Source organism: Scyliorhinus torazame, chromosome 10 (genome assembly GCF_047496885.1).
Source record: "Scyliorhinus torazame isolate Kashiwa2021f chromosome 10, sScyTor2.1, whole genome shotgun sequence".
NCBI classification, from domain to species: domain Eukaryota; kingdom Metazoa; phylum Chordata; class Chondrichthyes; order Carcharhiniformes; family Scyliorhinidae; genus Scyliorhinus; species Scyliorhinus torazame.
The window spans coordinates 72,996,800-73,020,429 of NC_092716.1; the positions used below are offsets into that span (position 1 = coordinate 72,996,800).

The 23,630-nt window shown below is 43.4% G+C and overlaps 1 protein-coding gene across 2 annotated transcripts in view; it reads left to right on the forward strand.

Moving 5' to 3' along the window:
- The window catches only part of rbl2 (retinoblastoma-like 2 (p130)), a 239,909-nt gene extending 216,817 nt beyond the window's left edge, over positions 1–23,092 (forward strand). The window contains exons 19-22 of one of the 2 annotated variants that reach the window (XM_072518251.1): positions 11,442–11,544; positions 12,935–13,149; positions 16,695–16,859; positions 18,421–23,092. In XM_072518251.1, coding sequence (XP_072374352.1) covers positions 11,442–11,544; positions 12,935–13,149; positions 16,695–16,859; positions 18,421–18,591 — 654 coding nt within the window. In that variant the 3' untranslated portion in view covers positions 18,592–23,092. Of the gene's footprint in view, positions 1–5,406; positions 5,847–11,441; positions 11,545–12,934; positions 13,150–16,694; positions 16,860–18,420 lie in introns of those variants that run through there. The other variant, XM_072518252.1, reaches the window with a different exon arrangement.
- Positions 23,093–23,630: the final 538 nt, after the last annotated feature.

Below are 23,630 nucleotides of genomic sequence, written 5' to 3' on the forward strand. Positions count from 1 at the left end.
GCCCGCCCACGCCGCCTTGTCCCGCCGTTCAAAAGGTGGTTTAATCCACGCTGGCGGGACAGGCAATTTATCGGCGGGACTTCAGCCCATACGGGCCGGAGAATCCAGCGGGGGGGCCCACCAACCGGCGCGGCCCGATTCCCGCCCCCGCCGAATATCCGGTGCTGGAGACTTCGGCAACCGGCGGGGGTGGGATTCACGGCGGCCAACGGCCATTCTCCGACCCGCTGGGGGGTCGGAGAATGACGCCCCAGATGTTTAATTAATTTATCATATTCTATTTATATTTTAAGATTACTCATTGACTCAACCACCTTTAGGTCCTCCCGAGCCCTGCAGCATTTCAAAAGCATGCAGCTTTCCTGATCTCATGTCAAGATGTCAAAAGGCACTTTGGAATCATGGAAAAGCACCCGTATTGCTCAGTCTGCCTCCCCAGGCTAAGGAGAAGTACCCACATCTGTTAGCACCTCTGTCTGGCTTGTCCCAACGTCCAGGAGTTGTCATACAATTGGAGGCCATTAAGACCACTCTGCTTTGCTGGCTCTCCACTCAATCCCATTCCCCTGTCCTTATCTAAAACATTTTTTTAAAAGTCTCAAATATTTATCTGCTTCCCATTTAAAGGTTATCATGGATTCTGCTTCCACCATTGTTTCCCTTCTCCCTTTGCTCTTTGGATGGTGAGCTTAAATTTAAAGGGAGATAAATCATTGAATACTCTGGGTCCAGGCAGTATTGTGCAACCAGTGCAGCTTTCCTCATTTATATCATTTCTGTGACCTGCAGTACCATCTACCCCACCCCAGCCCCACTCCCCCAGTGCTTTGACAGTCACTAAAAGCAGTGCAATGCCAATTAATTTCTTCCCTGTCCTTTATTTACTAATGCACCGACCACCAGACATAGTGAAATCTTCTTACAATTTTGGACACTTCAAAGCAAGTGATGATTATGCCCAACTTTCATGAATAAGTCCAGTTTCTCCAGTCTGTCTTCCTAACTAAACCTTTAATTTCTGATATCATCTTAGTAAATCTCTTTTGTACCATCTCCTTGGAATGGATACAACAGTTGGAATGTTCCGTTTCTGCAGGAGAGTGAAACGGGCAACTCCTGATCATTCGTCCATGATTACACCCTGCCTGTTTTCTTTTTCCATGAAAGTCAATGGATTAAATATAGAGTGGGGTATATCATCCACAGTCAATTAATTATTGCCCCATCGAAAGTTGACGTTAGGCCTAATATTCTAACGATGATTTGTTTAAGTGTAGTTTGTTTTTGTAGTCAGCGTAATGAAATCTATTATCACTCAGTAGCTAAATTGGGGTCTGCACTGCCCAAATGGTTAGGTGCTACATGGCCACCTAACGCTTGGAAATGGGTCTGAGGTGCGTGTATGTCCATCCAACCGGAAGCACACAGGACCCCAGTTAGCTAAAAGGGGTTGTGTGGCAGACCTAATGAGCATTGACAGGATGCAGAGCAGCCAGATCACAAAACAAATTGGTTAACTGCATAACTGAACATGACATTAACTGGAATGCAGGATCTGTCACCAGCAAAATATAAAGAATCATGAAGTACGTGCAGTGGGCAGAACGGTGGTGCAGTGGTTAGCACTGCAGCCGCACGGTGCCGAGGTCCCAGGTTCGATCCCGGCCCTGGGTCACTGTTCGTGTGGAGTTTGCACATTCTCCCCGTGTTTGTGTGGGTTTCGCCCCCACAACCCAAAGATGTGCAGGTGGATTAGCCACGCTAAATTGCCCCTGAATTAGAAAAAATGAATTGGGTACTCTAAGTTTCTGGGAGAAAAATGAAGTACTTGCAGGCTATTACTGCATTATTTCCTCTAGCAGGTGGTGCAAGTAAACATGCTTTTTTGCAGCTTTCTGATACTTTAAAAAATATATATTTTTATTCTCTTTCTTTTTCGTATTTTCTGCCAAATGTACACCCACCAACAATAAACAATAATTATTAACGAATATGTCAATCCCCATATCAATAACAACGATCCCATCCTCCCACAAACCCCAAACATTAGCCCGCATGTTCACATAAACAGATGACAAAAAGAAATGAGGAATCACCCATGGTCACCATTAACACACACAGTCCCCCTCCTCCCAACCCCCCCCCAACTAATGTTCAATGTTATCCAGTTCTTGAAAGTGCATAATGAATAATGCCCATGAATTGTAGAACCCCTCCATCCTTCCCCTCAGTTCAGCTTTCTGATTCTTGACTAAATTTTGAATAGTCAACAGGACTGGTCCAATTCTTTGATCATTTAAAATACTGTGTTGAAGTTGTATCCAGATATGGGTGCCTGTTAGAGCTTCTTCTGGGAATCAAACATTCTGGGAGAATGAAGAAAGGCTGCGCAAAGCAGGACAAGTTGCTAGAAGATGGAGGAGGAAGGGTAGGACTCTCAGCAGATGGGGCAATATCTGCCGAGGGTCTTAAAGAGCAATTTACTTACCTGAGCCTTGGAAGGATGATGCATTTGACATCTTCACTTCATTAAAAAGGTAATTGACTGAAATTTGCCAACTGCTGAAGCCCAACTGTTGGCTCAAAGACAACATTGCCTGTGGCTGTTAAGATGATCACAACTCTCAACCTTTATGAATCCAGTTCCTCCAGGTTGCTGGTTGAGATACAAGCTACATTTCAATTTGCAGTTCACTGCTGCAGAAGAGAAGCCACTGAGAATCGCTATACACTGCGAGAAGGCTTCATCTCAGTCCCTCTTCTTGCCAGAGATAAGCAAGCAGTGCGAGCATGAAACTTTACACTATTTGCAGATTTCCCCTATCCTTGACTGCATGCACAGTTCTTTGTATGCATGTGATATGAACTTGGCCATATTCATGAATTGAAAGCAGGTCTGTGCTGAGAACTACATTATAGAGCAGATCATTGGAGTCCTAAACAACTCTTCCACTGCCAGGGCTGCTCTGGGGGATTCCTGCAGTACTTACTGAATGGGTATCAAGATTTTTGATAATGTGCTGATGCTGCATAACGCTTGCCATCACCATTCAGGTGGAAGCTGAGGAGAAGGAGGAAGTGGAAGGGAGGGGAGACAGCCCCTTTGTGCCTAGGCTCCATGTAATCCAATAATCCATGAGCAATAGGAATAATCGCAACCACAACTCCTCATTCATCAATAGTCCCATACTTCTTGCATTTCTTCCTCTATTGTTGACCATCACTTCCAGCAAATTCATGTTCCACGGAACCATGGACATTCTCCAGGAACAGTGCCTTAGCAGTTCCACTGATCTGATGAAGAGCAGGTTGAAAGACTGCTGTGATTCCCTAGAAGCATCTTTGAACAGAGCAATGATGGCTGCAATTTAGCTTCCACTATTGTACTGTGACATTGGCCATCAGATGCTGCATCCTGATGGGTTTTCACAGGAGTGCTGATGGTGCTGACCACCCATTGCACCTCATGTTCTCCCAAAACTTGCTTTAGTCTAGTCATTCCATCTACAGCTGTATTTTGAAACTCACAAAACTGTAATTTAGACATTAATCTTTGATTAGCAACTTTATTAAAAGTTTTCCAAATCCAAGTTTATTTAAATTATTTATTTTGAGGATGTGGGTGACATTGGCATGGCCCTATTTAAAATCAAACGGCCTCCTCGGACTCTTCAGCGGACACGAACAATTAACAATGTCCGCAGTCACATATAGTCTAGTCTAAAGTAGCCTGTTAGATCCCTACCCAGAGGTAGTAAATCAGCTATGTTTTTGAGTTCACCTGTTTTTTGGCCACAAGTGGTCAAATTTATTGAATTTATTGGGATTACAGCTGGCAATACAACAATGTATTTACATGGCACCATTAATATCGTAAAATCGCCCAAAGCATTTAACAGGAGCATTATCAAACATAATTTGACACTGTCGCTCAAGGTGATTTTGGGATAGGTGACCAACAACTTGATCAAAGAGACAGGCCTTGGAGGAGGAGAACAGGTCCAGTACTATAACCCATTATACTGTCATACCACAGCCAGCATAACCTTTTTGCAACTCTGCATTTTGAAAATAATTTCAGCAGATTTGTTAGGCAAAATCTGCCAATCGTGAAATGACATTGATTTGGATTTGTTGCTTTTGTTTTGACCAGGAGTTCTTGAAATGCTTTTCTTTTAATGTTGTCAATGTTTTCCCGCATCAATGTAAAGTTAAAAGAATTGGCATCATTACATGTCCAATTTCTTAATATATTCATATTAGTTGTCATCTAATCCTGATTTTTTTTTTTTCCCCCAACTTTAATGAACATAACAAAATAGGAGCAGAAGTAAGCCCTTCTAATCCGCTCTACCATTCGATCAGATTATTTGTGTTTTGAGTTTCACATCCCTATTTATCCCCGATAACTTTCAATTAACTGGAAAGTTTTAAATTTACGAGTCTCTTCGCTTAGAGATTTTAACAAGGGTTGTGAGTTTAGTGAGTGAATAAACCAAATGCATTTCTAATTAATTCCAAGAAAAAAATTTTTGGAGTGGCATGGTGGTTAGCACTGCTGCCTCACAGGGACCCGGGTTCAATTGGTTCAGCCTTGGGTGACTGTCTGGGGTTTGCACATTCACCTCATAACTGCGTGGGTTTCCTCTGGGTGCTCTGGTTTCGTTCCCCAGTCCAGAGGTGTGCAGGTTAGGTGGATCGGCCATGGTCAGTGCGCAGGGTTACGGAGATGGGGGGGGGGGGTGGACCTAGCTCTTTCGGAGGGTTGGTGCAGGCTCGATGGGCTGAATGGCCTCCTCCTGCATTGCAGGGATTGTATAGATACTTCCCCCACCTTCTGAGGGAAAGTTCCAAAGTTGCACAGCCCACTGAAAACAATTCTCCTCAACTCTGCCCTAAGGGTGGTCAATGCCCCATTGTTCTGGACTCGTGCACAAGAGGAAACATCCTTTCCACATTCACCTTGTCAAGACCATTCAGGATCTTATGTACTTCAATCAAGTCACCCCCTCACTCTTCTAAACTCCAGTGGAAACAAGCCCAGCCTGTCCAACCTAATCTCATAAGACTACCCATTCAGGAAGGTTTTGCCAGTGCACTTAACCCAAATTTATTTTTTTACTTTTGGATAATCTTTAGATCTGATAACTTGTGAACTTTTGAACATTCAATTTATTTTGCCTACAAAATTGAGTGCAGCACCCCCAGACCTCTACCCCCACACCCCACTAATCTCTACCTCCCCTAATTAAGTTATTTATTAGAATTACAAGTAGTCCAGTCACTGAATGATTCTTGTTGACAAAAACATTTCTTGGCAAGTGACAATAGAGTTCATTGTATTTTCCATTTCTGGATAATTTCAGAATAGCCACTGTTCAATAAGTAATCGTTTTATGCCTTTAGCTAAATTGCACTCTGAAGCACTGATCAATCCAGGTCACCATGACCCAACCTGAATGTGAAACCCTGGAGTACATGCAGTGGGCTGCTGGAATATGTTGAATTATTAGCCTGAATTGTGAGCTCCAAAGCTGAAGCACATTCTGTAGAGCAAAAGGACCTGAAAAGAGGAGAAAATAACAAAAAACAGGAAACAAAAATAAAATATGTACTCTCTTGAAATCCCAACACAATGTTTGAGTTAACTTATGATTTTCAGCTGTAACCAGCATGACATTTGGATTGGGTATTTTTGATAAACCTGACTTGGGTCTCTTGCTTTGCTGTCTTGGGCAAATCCATGGACTTTTCAAATTTACCATTAACTTGAATTTACCATTGAAATCGAAAGGACATTACTTTCAACAGACGAGGAATTCCATTCACTTAACTACATTTCCTTCAAGTCACTTTTTGGTAAAAGTAACTGGTTTATAGTTACAAATCGGGGAGTTGCACTACAAATGTAATTAAAACTCTTATAAAATGCGCCTGTTGTGTTAAAATGTTTTGTGTTTATTTTTAAAAGACAGTAAGCTTTATGTGATAATTACACGTCATGAATTTGATCCTTTGGGGCAATTGATTTAGTTCACGTGGTGCTTTAAAAGTTTCACATTTCTGGAAATGGTTTATGTTGGCTCTTTTATTTCTTCTAACGGGCACAAAAGACCGACACCTGGGAAAATAATATTTGAAAAATCACTGGCAGTACATTTACATTCTTTCCGTGTTAGTTCATGTGTTTTAGATCTAACTACCAGATTTACTGTAGCTCAAACTAGAAGAGAAGAATATGTTTGTAGGCAGTATCTAACATGGACTTTAAAAATAACCATATCTGTTTCATATAAAATGCAAATAGTGTTACACATCATAGCTAGCAAGACATATGTTCACCTGTTCAATAAAATTATGAAATAAGTTGAAAGAATAAGTTGTTCTAATTTTTTTAATATAAATTTAGAGTACCCAATTCATGTTTTACAATTAAGGGGCAATTTAGCATGGCCAATCCACCTACCCTGCACATCTTTGGGTTGTGCGGGTGAAACCCACGCAAACACTGGCAGAACGTGCAAACTCCACACTGACAGTGACCCAGAGCCGGGATCGAACCTGGGACCTCGCCGCCGTGAGGCAGCAGTGCTAACCACTGCACCACCGTGCTGCCCTAGTTGTTTTTAGTTTTTAAGTTAATTCATTCATAGTTCCTTCTACTTTAAAAAAATGTGTAGGAGTCGAAGAAAGTAAGAATAAAGAAATGTAGAGCATGAATTGTCATTTTCAGCAACTTATTTGCTGCATGTTCTTTTCATTATAGTGACACCCTCTTATTGAATCTTCCTCTCCGAAAACCCGATCTTTAGTTGGACTGATCTCTCAAAAAAACAGAGAATTCTGAATTCCAGCCCAAAATATTTATTGAGATTATGATTAAGAATCATCATCATGATAATAATGGTTGTAATGACAATTCAATGCTTAATGCACTGGGTGGTATACTAAACGACCAAGCAAATTAGACGGCAGCCTGTATCAAATTAAATGATCTGAGCCAAGATATAATTAGTTGTATTGGTTCAGCATCCTTGGACTGCGAAAGGAAAAATAAGCTAAGATTCCAAATCTTGATCCCTATCTTTTGGTCCCTGTGGGAAATATGTACGTCAAATATTTGTAGCCAAAAGCATAAAATATGCAAAAGAAAATGACCATTTCAGTGAAGCATTGAGGCACCATTCATGCTTGTAAAACAGCAGCCAATTATGAGCTATTGCCTTCTGGTGAGCAGCAAGCACTCAAAAGCTACTTTTTACTATAGACAATTGAAAGAGATTTGATTTGAGGTGTCAGGAGCTACATATATCAAGAACCCTTGCTTATCCTAATCCTACTGCTTATCCTACCTCCCGTGCCTGTTCAGTAAAGTGTTACATTCCAGGTAGTCCCAAAGAACAAATGGACACCAATAAGATGTGTTGTATGGTTGGGTGTTAGGCTGACCCTGCGTGTTACTTGTTGGTGCATGAAGACAGTCAGGTTCTAACACACGGTTTACATGACATTTGCAAGATAGCTGTGTAACACCTTTATATTTTACAAAGGTATAATGGCTAAAAAGGCACAGATGGCTAGATCATAAACAAACTAGCCTTCTCAACTCCCAGTTAGCCACAAAACCTTTAATGTCCATTTTTACAAGACACCAACAAGGATGAAAAGAGCAGCAAAGGAGGTTAATCAGGACAAAATTCTTAACTAAAAAAAAAAAAAATTCAAATCAGGAACTAATGAATTGATGGTTCCAAACTTTTTTTCTAAAGCTTGTAGATTGTTGTAGGGTGGAATGACAGACAGGAGAGATCTCCATTTCTGGAACTAGGAAAGGAGACATTTCCATGAGACTTGACTTAACACCAAAAAGGCAGAGGAAAGGGTAAAAACTGGAGTAATTGCCCTTAAATGGAACAGTAAGTTTCAAGGAGCACTGTTAATACCAGTATTGATATAAGAAAAGGAAAATAAGAAATGTTGGAATAAAGAGTTGGTTGCAAAATTAGACTTGGTAGAAAAATCAGATATTGGGCAAAAACCATTTCTATATATCTTGTCCAGGTGAAAGGTGTCAGAAGAAACGCCAGGCGCGATTCTCCGGCCTCGTTACGCTCTTGTTCAAACAAAACGAGGCCAGTGAATAGCGGGAGAGGCCAAAAACGAGAACCACGCTGGGCGCCAAGCAATTTGCGATGCAACTGGCCCGTTCATCTAGGCAGAATCGGGATCTCGCCGTAGCGTGGCGAGAAACCAATTATCACCACTTAAGCCCCACAATTAACGAAAGCCACCCCATAATCCAACGGCCTCCCGTCATTCAACGGCCTCCCCAGCAAGGTGGTCTTGCTGGCGCCGATTAGTACTCCTTTTCATAAACGTGAACCTGACGGGAGGGTTTCTGTGGGGAGCCGAGAAGTATAGTATCCATCTTTGCTCACAAGCAAAGAGCCCAGCGGCGCTGGATGTGCCACCCCAGTGCTCAGTGGGGGTTGAAAACCCTCAGCTAGGGGTGGGGTACTCTCCGCAGGGGTGGTCCGCCATGGGAGGATTGGGGGTACACTCCCGGGGCAACCGCTCGTGGCACCACCATGCCAACCCTGGATCGTGTGTACCCATTCCTGTGGCAATCCCTGTCCCTGCCTGTCTGCCCCACGGACCACCCATAACACCATTGTCTGCCGAGGCCTCTGGCTATGCTAATAGAGAATTGGCAATCGTGGTTAAGTGAGCACTTCGCACAACCCATGTGGATTCTCGTGGGTGGGCCATGTAGCATGTGGGAGTCATTGCCCAGCATCCCAATCACACCTTGATGTCTGGACACTGTGGTTGAACATTGCAGGAGGCATCACCACACATGCAACAGCCAACACCCAAACACCCAGGGGATGAGACACAGCTCCGGGCACATGTCCACAGCCAGAGGGTGGGGGAATGCCACGGGGAGGGGGGGAGATGCTTGGAGAGATGAGTCAAGGGATCGGAGGTCAGCCCGTATTGTGGAAGGTGACAGAGGCATCATACTAGTTGTGCACAAAGGTGTGTGACAATTCCCCACCCTCCCGATGGTGCTGCCCCCACCTTCAGCCCCCTCACCACTCCCCGCACCCCCTCCCCAGGTGCCCTCACTGATCCTCGATGCGCTTTGTCCAAGCTCTACCACTACATCTAGCTGTGTCCCCAGGATGCACAGCTGAGGCGCAGGCCAGCCAGCTGCTTACCATGTCCAGTGGCCTTCGATGCCCCTGATGGGCGTCCTCTGGGGGCTCTGAGGCCGGAGGGCCCCGGCTCGCTTGTTGGTCGCACATGCACAGTCGTGCCGCCCTGTCCCGTGTGCTGGCTGTGAGACGAGGCCTCATCAGAGGGGTGGAACTCAGGGGAGCTGGTGGCCACCATCGCCACTCAATGGGACAGGTCCGGGTTGGCACCCGGCGTCCTGTCCTCCCGCTCGGTGCCCATAAGACCCTGGGGTTTGCCTTGGGATGGAGGGGCAACTGGTTCAAGCCCCGGATGTCCCTGCATCATCTGACTCTGCCAGGCCTGGCAGTTTGCTGTGGTCCACATCATCGTGTCGATGCCCTGGACGACGCGCCTCAGTGATTGGGACAAGCTCTGCAGTGCCTCAGCAATGCGACTGGAACAAGTTCTGCAGCGCCTCGGCCATTCCCATCCAAGAGCAGGAGATGTCCCACAGAACCTCATCAAGGCCAGCCTGGTACTGGATGACATCCCCCAGCAAGGCGGACATTCTGTCGAGACCCTCAACCATGGCCGTCACCGACTGCGCGACGCCTTGGACACCTTCACTAATGGTGCCCGATGCTGTGCACCAGGCTTTCCACTGTGATCACCACCCTAGCAGTGTTGGCTTCGGTGGCATGAATTGCCGGCGACATCTCCTGCGCCCGTAGCCTCTGGGACTCCTCCAAGTGGCTATGGATCTGCTGGAGTGTCACTGACACCTCCCTCTGAATGTGCCAGCCACACCCTTTCATCTCCATCAGTTCCTTGATGACCTTTTCCACAGGCTCAGCATCAGGCTGGGACCCAGCTGGGTCCCGGGATCCAGCAGAACTCGGAGTGCTGTCTCGTCTGGGCGTTCCTGCCTTCACCTGATGTCCATCAGTGGCAGTGCAGTGCTCACCAGATTGTGTCCCAGTAGTCTGACCACTAACATTTCCCACCAAGGTGTGTGTATCAGCGCTGGTGGACGGTGGGAATAGCTGTGCCATGACTATTGCGGTGGCCACCTCGGAGCTCTCATCCAAGGTGATCTCCTGGGAGGCTGGAGAGGGTGCCGCCCGGGATGGGCGGCGGCATCGGCTGGAGGACCTACGGGAGAATGGACATGGTCAGTGGCAGGGATTGGTCAGTCAGTAAGGCAATAACAACTCACGTTTGACAGATCCTTCGGGTGAGGCCCGGTGGTTCCTCACCTCTGTGGCACCCGTCAGCCTCTGCATTGGTGACCGCCCTGTCCTCTGCAACACAGGTCACCTCCAGGGCACACTCCTCAAAGGTGGTGAGGATCCTGATGTCTGGCACACCACTGCCAGTCTGGCCCTCTTCTGGCAATTGTGGGAGATCTTTTCCTGAGGAGACACAGAGGGGGGCATTGTTTGCCACACACATGCTTCACAGGGGTGGGGGGGGGGGGGGTGAATGACTGCAGGCCAGTCCTCCTAGTCACACTCCCCGAGGTCACTGCCGCCACCACCTCGTCCCAGGTAGCACTGGCTGCCCTATGGCTGACCCTCCCGGACCCTCGGGGGAACAGAACAGGACATCCCTCCTGGCCTCCACAGCGTCTAGCAACCTCCCAGGTCAGCGACACAAATCTTGGGGATAGTCTCTTTGGTGCCATTGTTGCGAGCTGGCTGGGGTTAGCTGAGCAAGTGCAGTTTAAGTGCTACTTGACCTTGTTAGCAGGGGCCTGGCGAACGCGGACCCAGCAAATCAGCTAGCGAGACTTCATTTGCGAGAAGCCCGTGAGGCCTCGTTAAGTGGACCAATTAATGTTGAATAGTGTTCCTGGCCTCGCTGGGCCAAGCGCCGGGAAGCACACGGCAATTCCCGCTCACTACAACGCTTAGAAATCTTCCTGGAGAATCACGCCCTTCAGGTATGTGAGCAGTATTGATTTAAGCCTTAGACATATAGGGAATTACAAATGAAGTAATGGTAGATTATTGACCACTACACACCATGATACTCAATATTTAAATGAAATTATCTTCCATATCACTGGGCCCTACATACTTCCATTGGATCAATACTTTGATGCATACAAGGCATTCATTATAATTTGCTATGTTTTCCATTAATGCTGTACAAAAATTAACAAACTCACTTCTCACTGCTTTTAATTGTGATTTAAGTTATTTAGTTTTTACAGTCCTCTTTAAGGTGTACTGTGACTGATGTTGTATTTGTCCTTGTAGATTTACAGAAGTGTGCTATTAAAAGCTCGCAGAAGACGAACATCTGGCAGTAGTGACAGTAGTGGTCGTCAGGGTTCACCAACTGAGACTAACAGAGACAGGAGTAAGTATCTCAAACATGTTTCATTTTGCTATTCAGATATTCAGGTTTTATTTTATGTTTAATACATTTTTTTAATACATTGTGGCACCTTGCAGCTCATATATATGGTTTCAGATAAAATTACTCTAACTTGTCTTAAAACAAGTATCTGAGAACATTCACCTGAGAAAGGAGCAGTGCTCCGAAAGCTAGTGTTCGAAACAAACATGTTGGACTTTAACCTGGTATTGTAAGACTTCTTACTGTGCTCACCCCAGTCCAACGCCGGCATCTCCACATCATGTCTTAAAACAAGGCAGGGTTTCTATAAATTTGCCAATTTTAAATATATTGTTCTGCCTTTGTGCAGATCAATACACAGAAAATTTGTATGGCATTGAGGTTGTATAATACTGCTCTACTCCACTGGGCCACTGCATTATCCTGTTGGGGCAGCACGGTAGCACAAGTGGATAGCACTATGGCTTCACAGCTCCAGGGTCCCAGGTTTGATTCCCTGCTGGGTCACTGTCTGTGCGGAGTCTGCACGTTCTCCCCGTGTCTGCGTAGATTTCCTCCCACAGTCCAAAGATGTGCAGGTTTGGTGGATTGGCCATGATAAATTGCCCTTAGTGACCAACAAGGTTAGATGGGGTTATTGGGTTACGGGGATAGGATGGAAGTGAGGGCTTAAGTGGGTCGGTGCAGACTCGATGGGCTGAATGGCCTCCTTCTGTACTGTATGTTCTATTTCTATGTTCTGTTCCATTGTGCATCTCTAGGGATATATTTATTTTAATTAACCCATTTATGAAGAACTGTGGGTGGAATTCAACACCTGCATTTGTAATCATATAAAGTTAATTGTGAAATTATTTTGAAGAATTAGCTAACGTAGTTTTGTTGAAAGACATGGCTAATACAGCTGCCAAGAACCTTGATTAACAAGGTAATTGTAGGCACTGGCTCCAATTATAGCTGATTTATTTCATCCTCTGTGTTTGGCACAAGATAATAATACTTCAGGTTTTGACCACATTTTCTTTACATGAAAGTAGTGGGGGAAATTAAGCAGATCATTTTTTTTTTTTAAACCATATTTTTGAAATTTATCACCCTTCCCACTCCCTTGTTCATTTCTTCTTCATATTTTCCGGTGCATTTTTTGTTAGCTACTCACTGTTAAATCCAAATGTTAAGACAACACCTTGTGCCCAAAACCAGTGTGCACAATGCAGGAGCTTTAATGGGGACACTCTTTCCCGCCCCTTAACCCCCCCCCCCCACCCCCCCAACCTAGTATCTCTTTTCCCCAACTCTGCTAGTCAACCGACTGTGGTGTCATGTAATCATCTCTTTCAAGTTACATTTCTTTCGTTATTTTAGTTGTAAATTGCTTTGTTTTATGCAGCCAGCAGAGACTCCAGTCCAAACATGAGGTCTAACAGTACACTTCCAGTACCCCAGCCTAGCAGTGCACCACCTACCCCAACTCGACTAGCTGGAGCTAATAGTGATATAGAAGAAGAGGAGAGAGGAGATCTCATCCAATTCTACAATAATATCTACATCAGAAGAGTGAAAGCATTTGCACTGAAATATTCCTCATCAAATACAGAAAGTGGGGTAAGATGGCAGTTGCATGGCCAAGAGTTTTCATTTTACATGGTACTAAAGCTAACTAAATAGCAACGAAAACATTTTAACTTTTATTGTAGATCATAAAAGTATGACAGTACTCTTAAGCTCAGAAGTAGGTGGTTATTGAGTTCAAGCCACACTCCAGGACGTGAACTCAAAAATCAGTGGTGATAATCCATTACAGCACTGAGGGGCTGCTGCACTATCAGACGTGCTGATTTTTAGATGAGATGTTAATAGGCGGCATGGTAGCACAATGGTTAGCACTGTTGCTTCACAGCGCCAGGATCCCAGGTTCGATTCCCGGCTTGGGTCACTGCCTGTGCGGAATCTGCACGTTCTCCCTGTGTTTGCGTGGGTTTCCTCCGGGTGCTCCGGTTTCCTCCCACAAGTCCCGAAAGACATGCTGTTACATGAATTGGACATTCTGAATTCGACCTCAGTGTACTCGAACAGGCGCCGGAGTGTGGCGACTAGGGGATTTTCACAGTAACTTCATTGCATTGTTAATGTAAGCCTATTTGTGACAATAATAAAGATTATAAAAAAACGATGCTCAAATTGCTCTCAGATGGAAGTAAAATGTCCCATTTTAAAGTCGAGCAAGCAACCTTGATATCATGGCCAATATTTATTACTAAATCAGCACCACAAAAGCAGATTATTTGGGCATTTCAGTGGTAAGCATTTCAGTGGTAAGCCTCGCAGCGCGAAGGACCCGGGTTCAATTCCAACCTTGGGTGACTGTGTGGAGTTTGTACGTTCTCCCGGTGAAGTGTAGGTTAGGTAGATTGGCTATGCCAAATTGCTCCTTCATGTCCAAAGGTTAGGGGCGCGATTCTCCGCTCCCGCGCCGGTTTGGAGAATCGCCTGGGTCGCCAAATTTTCCCGCGACGCCGGTCCAACACCCTCCCGCGATTCACGGAAGCGGCCAGATCGGCACAATCGCGTTTTGCGCGGCACAGTCCAGTGAATCGCCCGAGACAGCCAAAATGGCGATTCACCGGTACCCCCGCGATTCTCAGTGCTAATGGGCCGAGAGGCCTGCCCAAAACGGCGGGTTCCCCCCGGCACCGTCCACACCTGGTCGCTGCCGGCGGAAACAGCGCAGGATCGCTGGGGGGGGGGGGCGGATCCTGCACCAAAGGGGGCCTCAAATGGGGTCTGGCCCGCGATCGGTGCCCACCGATCGTCAGGCCAGCCTCTCTGAAGGAGGACCTCCTTTCTTCCGCAGCCCCGCAAGATCCGTCAGACATCTTTTTGCGGGGCAGACTCGGAGAGGACGGCAAACACGCATGCGCGGGTGACGCCAGTTATGCGGGGGCGTGAATCCCGCCCCTGCCGGTTGCCAAAGTCTCCGGCACCGGATATTCGGCGGGGGCGGGAATCGGGTTGCGCCGGTTGGCGGGCCCCCCCGCTCGATTCTCCGGCCCGGATGGGCCGAAGTCCCACCGATAAATTGCCTGTTCCGCCGGCATGGATTAAACCACCTTTTGAACGGCAGGACAAGGCGGCGTGGGCGGGCTCCGGGGTCCTGGGGGGGGGCGCGGGGCGATCTGGCCCCGGGGGGTGCCCCCACGCTGGCCTGGCCCGCGATCGGGGCCCACCGATCCGCGGGCGGGCATGTGCCGTGGGGGCACTCTTTCCCTTCCGCCTCCACCACAGTCTCCACCATGGCGGAGACGGAAGAGACTCCCTCCACTGCGCATGCGTGGGAAACTGTCAGCGGCCGCTGACGCTCCCGCGCATGCGCCACCCGGAGATGTCATTTCCGCGCCAGCTGGCGGGGCAACAAAGGCCGTTTCCGCCAGCTGGCGGGGCGGAAATTCTTACAGCGTCGGCCTAGCCCCTCAATGTTGGGGCTCGGCCCCCAAAGATGCGGAGCATTCCGTACCTTTGGGGCGGCGCGATGCCCGTCTGATTGGCGCCGTTTTGGGCGCCAGTCGGCGGACATCGTGCCGTTTCGGGAGAATTTCGCCCAAGATCTTTTATATTTTCTCCTGTGTTTGGGATTATTTTTAAATATCCTCATTGATTTGACTGCTATTGTTTTTAAGTTTAAACTGTAGGGCTGCAGTTTCAGGTTTCTACCACCAGAGAGCACTGGAACATTTACCATTCATTCAAAGCTGGATATTGAGGTTATAAATTAACATCGACAACTTCATTCTCGATATGTAATGTTAACACACAAATAAAAATAAAACCCGAATTTCACTTTCTACCAATGAAAAGGATATGCAAGAGGTAGGTGCTCGGGTGCACTCAAGAAGTTGAGAGAAACAGAAACATTGAAAGATTATTCTGTTCTGACCCAAAAAAGTGCCTCAACTCCAAATGCAGAAAAATACCCCAACAATACCTGTATTTCATACTGGTGTCCCCATAACATTTGAGTTCTGTTGACAATTTAATATCCAAGAGATAGATAATGGGTAGTTTTGATTTTATTGGAATTGATTGTGGACTTGTCCCCAGTTTAGTGGTGAGCTGAAGTTCTCTCAGTTTGCTAGTTTATTGAGGAAACCTCCAACATATCAGTCTAGAGTCAAATCCAGATATTCCAGAATGAAACAATGAGTATTTTAGTCACTGCTTTGGGTCTCCTAAATGCGCACTTTGCTTAAAATGTTTCAGGCGTGCTTTTTAAAGCCTCATTTGCACATCTGCAACTTACCAATGTGTTGATGTTTGTACATATAATAATGTACATTTATATTGCACTGCAAATCTTGAACAATTTGAAATGGTTTACTTCTGCACTTTATAACCAATTTGACCATAAAGTTATAATTTATAATATGGTTCCTAATTATACACAGAGTGCCATTTATCAGGAGGGCAAGAGAATATTCAACATTCATTTTACTGCAAGTTGCATGGAGAAATCAATTTTGTTCAGAGGCCATTATAGTTTTATAAATAAATGGTCCACTTCAAAAGGGGCTATGAACCAAGATAATTTATCCAGGAACAGTTGCAGGGTTTAGTTTTGTGCAGTAGGGCATATTAATTGCTGCAAAATATATTGTATACCTCAAACATCTATTGCCTTTTTACGAGTTTGGTTGCAGTTAAATTTCATTTTGAGGTGTCTCACTGTGAGCCATATTATTTGATGTAACTACTATGCAGTGGAGAACCCCACAAAATTATAATAATAATCTTAATTAGTCACAAAGTCATGTTATTGGGAAACTGATGGAATTTCAGTCATGTTACTGGCTGTTACCATTTAAATGCCAGTGGTGCAGATTCCTTTGTCACACATCTTCTGAAAACTATAATTTGTTCAGCTCACCTTATTAAACAGGGCAACCTCTTAACAAGTACAATTTGTCATCTTATAACATTGTTGTTAAGATCTATATTCACTTCTGTAGAATTTAACCCATGGGGAAGGAGAGCTATTATATGGTGCAAACCAAGGATACCAAAATATTTTGATGTAAAAGGTGAATGAGAAACAATATTATTTCAATATCTTAATCATGCATGTGAGTGAATTTGAAGAATGTGTTTGTTTGTAGAGTGAAGCTCCATCTTTATCGCCCTTCCCATCTGTAAGGACAGGATCACCACGCAGGGTTTTACTCTCTCAGCATCACTCCATCTATATTTCACCCCACAAGAATGGGGGCTCCCTCTCGCCACGAGAAAAAATGTTTTACTGTTTTAGCAAAAGTCCATCAAAGGTAAGTTACAATGATAAGTTAGTTTCTGTATAACCAATGTTATATATACATAATTGGTGCTGTGTGTCAGAATGTGCCATAATCTCTTTTTTAAATAAACCGAGCACCCAATTAATTTTTTCCAATTAAGGGGCAATTTAGCGTGGCCAATCCACCTACCCTGCCCATCTTTTTCAGTTGTGGTGGTGAGACCCACGCTCACACGGGGAGAATGCGTAAACTCCACAAGGACAGTGACCCAGAGCCAGGATCGAACCTGGGACCTCGGCACCGTGAGACAGCAGTGCTAACCACTGCGCCACCTTGCTGCCCTCATGTGCCATAATCTTTTTGTGACACCAACAAAAAAAATTAAAATTAGGGCGTTAGTTGGGTGAAAGGATGAAAACAGGAATTGCATTAGTCGTGTGCTAAAAATACATCAGCTTGAAAGTCTGGTCCCAACTACTGGGTACAATTTGAACTTGCCTGGGAATCCTAAATTTAGCTCGAAAGCTGATTAGATGTATTTTTCTCAGAGTAGTCTGGGTGGGCACGATGCACTTACTTCTATTTAAAGTGTGAAGTGAGCAGATTTACACAGTCCCTGTACCATCCCGAAAAGTGCTACTAAGTGAGAGGGTGCTCAGGGACTTGATGCTACATTGGCAGTCCTGGTGGAGGAGGTCACGAGGAGGCGAAGGATGTGGAGGACTCCACTTTGCCCTCTGTCACTTTGTCCTGCAGACATGGTGATACTCTGCCCAGCCTCCTCCTCCCATTACTCTGCCCAGCCTCATCCTCCCATTACACCTGCAGAGGTGAAGTCACATAGTACTAATTTTTTAGGTGAATTCCTAAGAAAATGATATTTGTGAAGTCTTGACAAAGTGTCCCAGAAAGTTTCTCAATGTGTTTCAAAAATCCTCTTCAAACTTCCAGCAGCAAATGAATAAAAATCTAAATAGCATTTAAAATCCTCAACATCATCTTTTACTCCCAATCCAGTGCTAATCACCAAATGTTCTGGAGCCTCCTGAATGAGCACTGCAGCCAAAACAAGCAGCAACTAGCTGCTTAGCAATCCTTTGTCTGGCAGTTCCTCGTACAAGATTCAAATCCTTTTCCCAAGATGGCATCTTGTGTTAAACTAGCGCTTCATCTTAAGACCAGATAAGACCGTGAAGGCTTGTTCAACACAAAATATTCAGGGAAAATCACTGAAGCGAATGGCTTTCTAACATATATATATAAAATTGATTTCTGTTTCACAATAGCTTTCTTAAAACGTGGAGTAAAAAATAGCAAAGATTTGTGAAAGATACTCAAACTTTTCTTCGGATTAATAGTTTCTCTTGCTACTGTAATTAGACTAGCAGGCCACTTTGCCCTTCAAATCTGTGTTAGTGTTTGTTTCCTACATGACAAACCTCATCCATGCACTCTACTGCTCAGTAACTATCCCTTCTTTAATAGCAAATATTCAGCTCCTTTTTAAGAGAATTGAGAATGCTAGGCAAATTTTCAATTTTTTGCATCTCAAATATAACATTTGCTTCTTCCTTTGATTCTCTATCTGCAGAGACTGAGAGACATCAACAGCATGATTAAGTCTGGTGAAACTCCAACCAAGAAGCGGGGCTTGTCTTTAGATGATGGCAGTGAATTGCCAGCTAAGAGGGTTTGTCAAGAGAACCACACTGCATTATATAGACGTTTGCAGGATGTAGCTAATGACAGAGGATCACACTGATCCTGTTTGTGATGCATCACTGCTCAAGTGCTGTGAAATAATTTGTTCTGCCACAAATGTCCTCTAGTCACAACTAACTTTCATGACTTTTATCCAACATGTATCCTAGAAGAATTTCAGAAGCTGGAAAGCAAACCAGATAGGATTACAGCCAAGCTTGAAAAGCTATACAAGTAGTGAACACATGCTATAGGAAATCAAAAATTGCAAGTGACCGAGGAAGGATCAGCTGCTTTCAACACTTGCTTTGACAAGCAACTTGCTTTTTCTCAAATCCAGTAGGTGAAGGCAGAGGGGCTTTTAAGGTTGAAAAAGATTTGAAAATGTTTTAAATTGCTTTTTATTATTTAAAGCTTTTCTGAAAGAAATTTTTAAATATGCAGGCTTACAACAGCATGCACTCTTCATACCAAATTTAATTATATTAACATCCAAGGTGGATACATACTTAATATTTTAACTGGGTACTTGAAAACCATACAATTTCTTTTTAAAAAGGACAAGTTATTTTCAAAGTAAAGTTCTAATATGTACATTTATAACAGACATTTTCTGCGTAACATCTGCAGAGGTGGTGTGGAGGAAGAGAAACTCCCATGAGTTAAATTTTCATTAACCATGTACATAGCATTCTAAAATACAAGGTTATGCTTGATGTATACAAATTGCTTCCACACAAATGGATTTCTAGGTTACGATTAACGTTATAGGATGTCCAGAATTGGTAGTTGTGAGATCTTCAATGAGTTTGGAGGATTGGGATCTTTCTGGGTGGAAGCTGGTGCACCAAGCTGTGAAAGATCCTAACTACAAATGTGCAGAGCAAGGTGAACATGAAAATGCAGTAAACTAGAGAGATGGTCAAAGGAAGATGCTCAGAATTGCATGCTGGTTATATTGATCACGCTGCCAATGGACATCACATTCCCCATGAAGCATCTTGTCATTTATCTCTCAAATATCTAGGTATATAGAGTAACACCTCAATAGAACGTAAAATATTACTCTAGTTTAATAGAATATGTCATGCCTGCTACGGGATCTTTTCCATCTTTACCAGATGGGTTGAATGTACATCATCAAATCCACAGTCATGCCATACACCAAGAAGTAAACTTAATTGTCTTTAAATAGGTGTATGAACAATAGGGCAAACAGTATATTTAAAGGATTACGAAGAACCATTGATTCTATTCTTCAGTCCCAACAAAAACCTACACCCAAAAGAGAAAGGTCAATCAAAACCATATGTCAGAACATTAGGATGCTTGGAACTGAACAGTTTTATATGATTCAAGGATGTCACCATCCAGGCCTAATGCACACCTAATTTGAAGAATCAAATCAAGGATGTCCTGAATCACAAGCAACTGCGCCTTGCGTAGTCAACATATTAACCATTCAGAATAACTCTTATTGTGCAAAAAAAAAAAGCTAGCACCAAATCTTGTGTGTATTGTGGCCAATAAGAATTAAATAGATGGGAAGCACGATGGCACAGTGGTTAGCACTGCTGCCTCATGGCTCCGAAGACGCAGGTTCGATCCCGGCCCTGGGACACTAAGTGGAGTTTGCACATCCTCCCCGTGTCTGGGTGGGTCTCATCCCCACAACCCAAGGATGTGCAGGGTAGTTGGATTGACCACGCTAAAGTGTCCCTTAATTGGAAAAACTAAAATAAATAAAATAAAAATTAGAATCAAATAGAAAAAATTGGATGAAAGAGAATTAAGATAACTACACTCCACCCCATTAGAAAGCACCATTTGCATATGATGCCCTGCTTGTGAGAACTGGCAGTCATTTGGCGATTGTCCCACTGCCAGAATGCCCAAGGCTCAAAATAACAAGGTCCTATGTGACAAGCTCCAGGATAATGTGCTACTTTCACGTCCAACAATTTTGACACTGCTATTCCCTGTCCCATGTAGTGGATGTGGGCATGACATGGCTGCTGTGAAATTGCCCATGTTAGCACTCTGTCCTGGTGGCTGATAGTGCTCACAATGCATTGCATTGGATGTCCACTTAATTTGAATGGGAGTACCTGACCCTTCATCACTCCCATTAACATACAATACACACAAGATACAGCCCATAACGAATACCTAACATATTGGATTGAATATAGCTCGATCATGGACTGCTGTGATTCAATGTTCTTTCCCTCTTCCTCCATCCTTCTACCCCCTTTCCTCTTCTCCTCCTCCCCCTCATCCACCATCATCTCCCAGCCAACCCTTTGGATGGGAATCTGCAAACTATATATATCCACCATTCAAATTATCCGGCTTCACATCCATAGTGCCTGGGCACAGTAAAGAACAATTTTCCTCAAGTGCAGTAACCACACAGCCAATCTCATACTTAATACCGCAGACTGGTTCCCTAATTGCATTGCACACCATCTTGAACAGCAGTTGTTATCTTTGTTGTTCACATGGTCACATGATTTACTTCTGTTAACCATTTGTACTCTCACTTTCAGCCGAGCACCATTAATTTGCAATGATGGAGAAAGGTGTGTTTTTGCTCAGTGTCCCATGCTGTGACTTTTCCTTCAGAGTTTCCCTAGTTGAGGTGAAATGCAGATGGAAATATTCAGTAACCAAAATATAGTGTTTGAATTGCAAGAGTGGTCAGCAGTAAGAGGATATTAAAGGTACGGTGTGCAGATCTAAACCACAATGGGACGGTTCTGTGACTCAGAATCTGTAGGAACTGGTGCAACAATTTGAATGCCAACTATTCAAGAGTCACACACACTTTTCCAAGTATTCCAGAAAGAACAAGCACAATTACAGTCTGACCCAGTAAACCCACCCAGTAAGGTAGATTCATATAGAACGGACTAACTTCAATCTATATAAAAACATGCTCATGTATTTTGAAATTACATTAGAATAGGTGTGCGATTGGAAAAAATAAATCCAGTTCAAGAGGTTGGAAAAGAAATATTCACAAAGTACAATCAAACCAGTGTTGCCCACTGGAGTCAGTGGACCATAAATAAAAATGGTTGATAGCAAAGAGTTCTAACCAGAACCAGTGAGCAACTGGATTCAGTTAGCTGAAAAGGTGTTTGAGCAATGAAAGATTCTTTAATATAATCAGTGGACATCAGCTATTGATTACAACACTGATTGACAGATAAATGTAGAATTCAGGTGGAGACATCATTAACCAAGGTTTCAACAGGCAACAGACAGTAATCCAGCTGTCTTGACTTAAAAGCACCAGGTAGGAATAATTGCAACAACATGAGTCAACAGGGAAATTAATGGGAATGATATTTAATGTTTAGAATATATCCTGATTTGCTCAGTCAGAGATTGCAGCCCGTCACTTGGACACATTCAGTGGGGGGAAGATAGATTGATAGATGCAGCAATAATTCCCATGGGTTCTTCGGATCTCCTGCCAGAACCACAAACAACAAATGTAGATTTTTCTAGTTGCCACAGCAGTTAAGATGGGAAATCGGGAAAATCCAACTGAAATTGTTAATGTTTAGACCAGTTTACATTACGGTAAAGACAAATTAATATTTGGACTTTGTTCAGTTAGAATTTGAAAAAAAGTTTGAACAAGCCTCTAATTTTCTGCCCCAAGTTTAGTTTTACCAAATGTAGCAAAGCAATCAGTTTCCAGATCTTTGTCTATGATGCTTCAACCTGGATGCTAGGAAGTTCACAAATTAGTTTTTAATGCTGACAATTTCATTTGCAATGCTTTGACAGTATTAAGCTCAAACATATACAAATATTATTTAGTATGGAAGTTAGGATAACAATCTGTACATTAGTCATCTATTCTTCTTGTGGCATGAAAGAGCTGAGTTGGGACGTCACCCATGTATGCGACCATTAACAATTCATTAAATAGTTAATGTAGGATGATAGTATCTGGACTTTAAGCAAGTCGTGTCTGGGCCTCCATATACACAATGCAGATTCATCACTCTGTGCACATGTGAAACAACTATGCACACACACATTGCAAGTTCGCTCAATCACAATGAAAGTTTTGCTTTGTTTGTTGAAAATTTTGTTTTTCTCTTTCCAACATTATCCGTAAACTTGGGAGTTTTAAAGTAATGCAAAAGAATGACATTAAAGTTGATGCAGTTACATATGGAACCCATTTTCTCACAACATAGCATTCTGCAAGGATGGTTAAAAAATGTCAAAGAAATTATTTAATAAGATGCATCACCTTTTCAGTTAATTATACTACAATTGGTGATAAATGAATTGAACCCAAAAATATGGGAATTACTGCAATATGATGGGTACCTATCTAAATGAGTAACCAATCACAAATGTGACTAAAAACAAAAGTTGCTTTCAAGAATTGTTAATCTGCAAAAGTATTTAATTTATGCCGATCATAATTGGTTTTCTTTAAAAATTGTCTGTTATACTCTTATGTTGTATCGCTTTGTAAAAGTTGTGAAATCTTTTTTAAAATATATTTGTATGTGTCTGCGTTCATTTCTAAAGTGCGTTTGTATGTCATTGAAGTATAAACTTATTAGGACCAAGGAATATTTTAATAAGTGTACATTTCAGTCTGTACACAATTTTTAAAGTAGACCAGACCAAAATTGCTATAATTTACACTTCCACTCGTATTTCTGAAGAAATTCATGCCGACCATTTCTGAGGCATCTGGGCCATTCCCATTTCCTTTCTACATCACAAAGACTCAGTGTTTCATATGTGGCATCTCAGTTGCAAAATAACTATTTCCAATTATATTTGTAAAAGAAAACAATCCTGAATAAAACAAAGAGGAATAAGTCAAATTGTACATTTAAAATTGCAAGAGGCAGGAAATACTAGGAAGCATAAATCTTTTAAAATAGAAACCCTAAAGGAACTAAATTTTACTGAAAGAGGTTTACTAAATCAGAAAAATAAGAATCTAATTGATGTTAAAAAATAAAGTTCAAAAAATTAAGTGCAGAAGCAGTTAATCAGCAGAAGTGTTAACATTTTGGAAGTAACTCAAGTCAGCAATGATGAACAGGAGCCCTG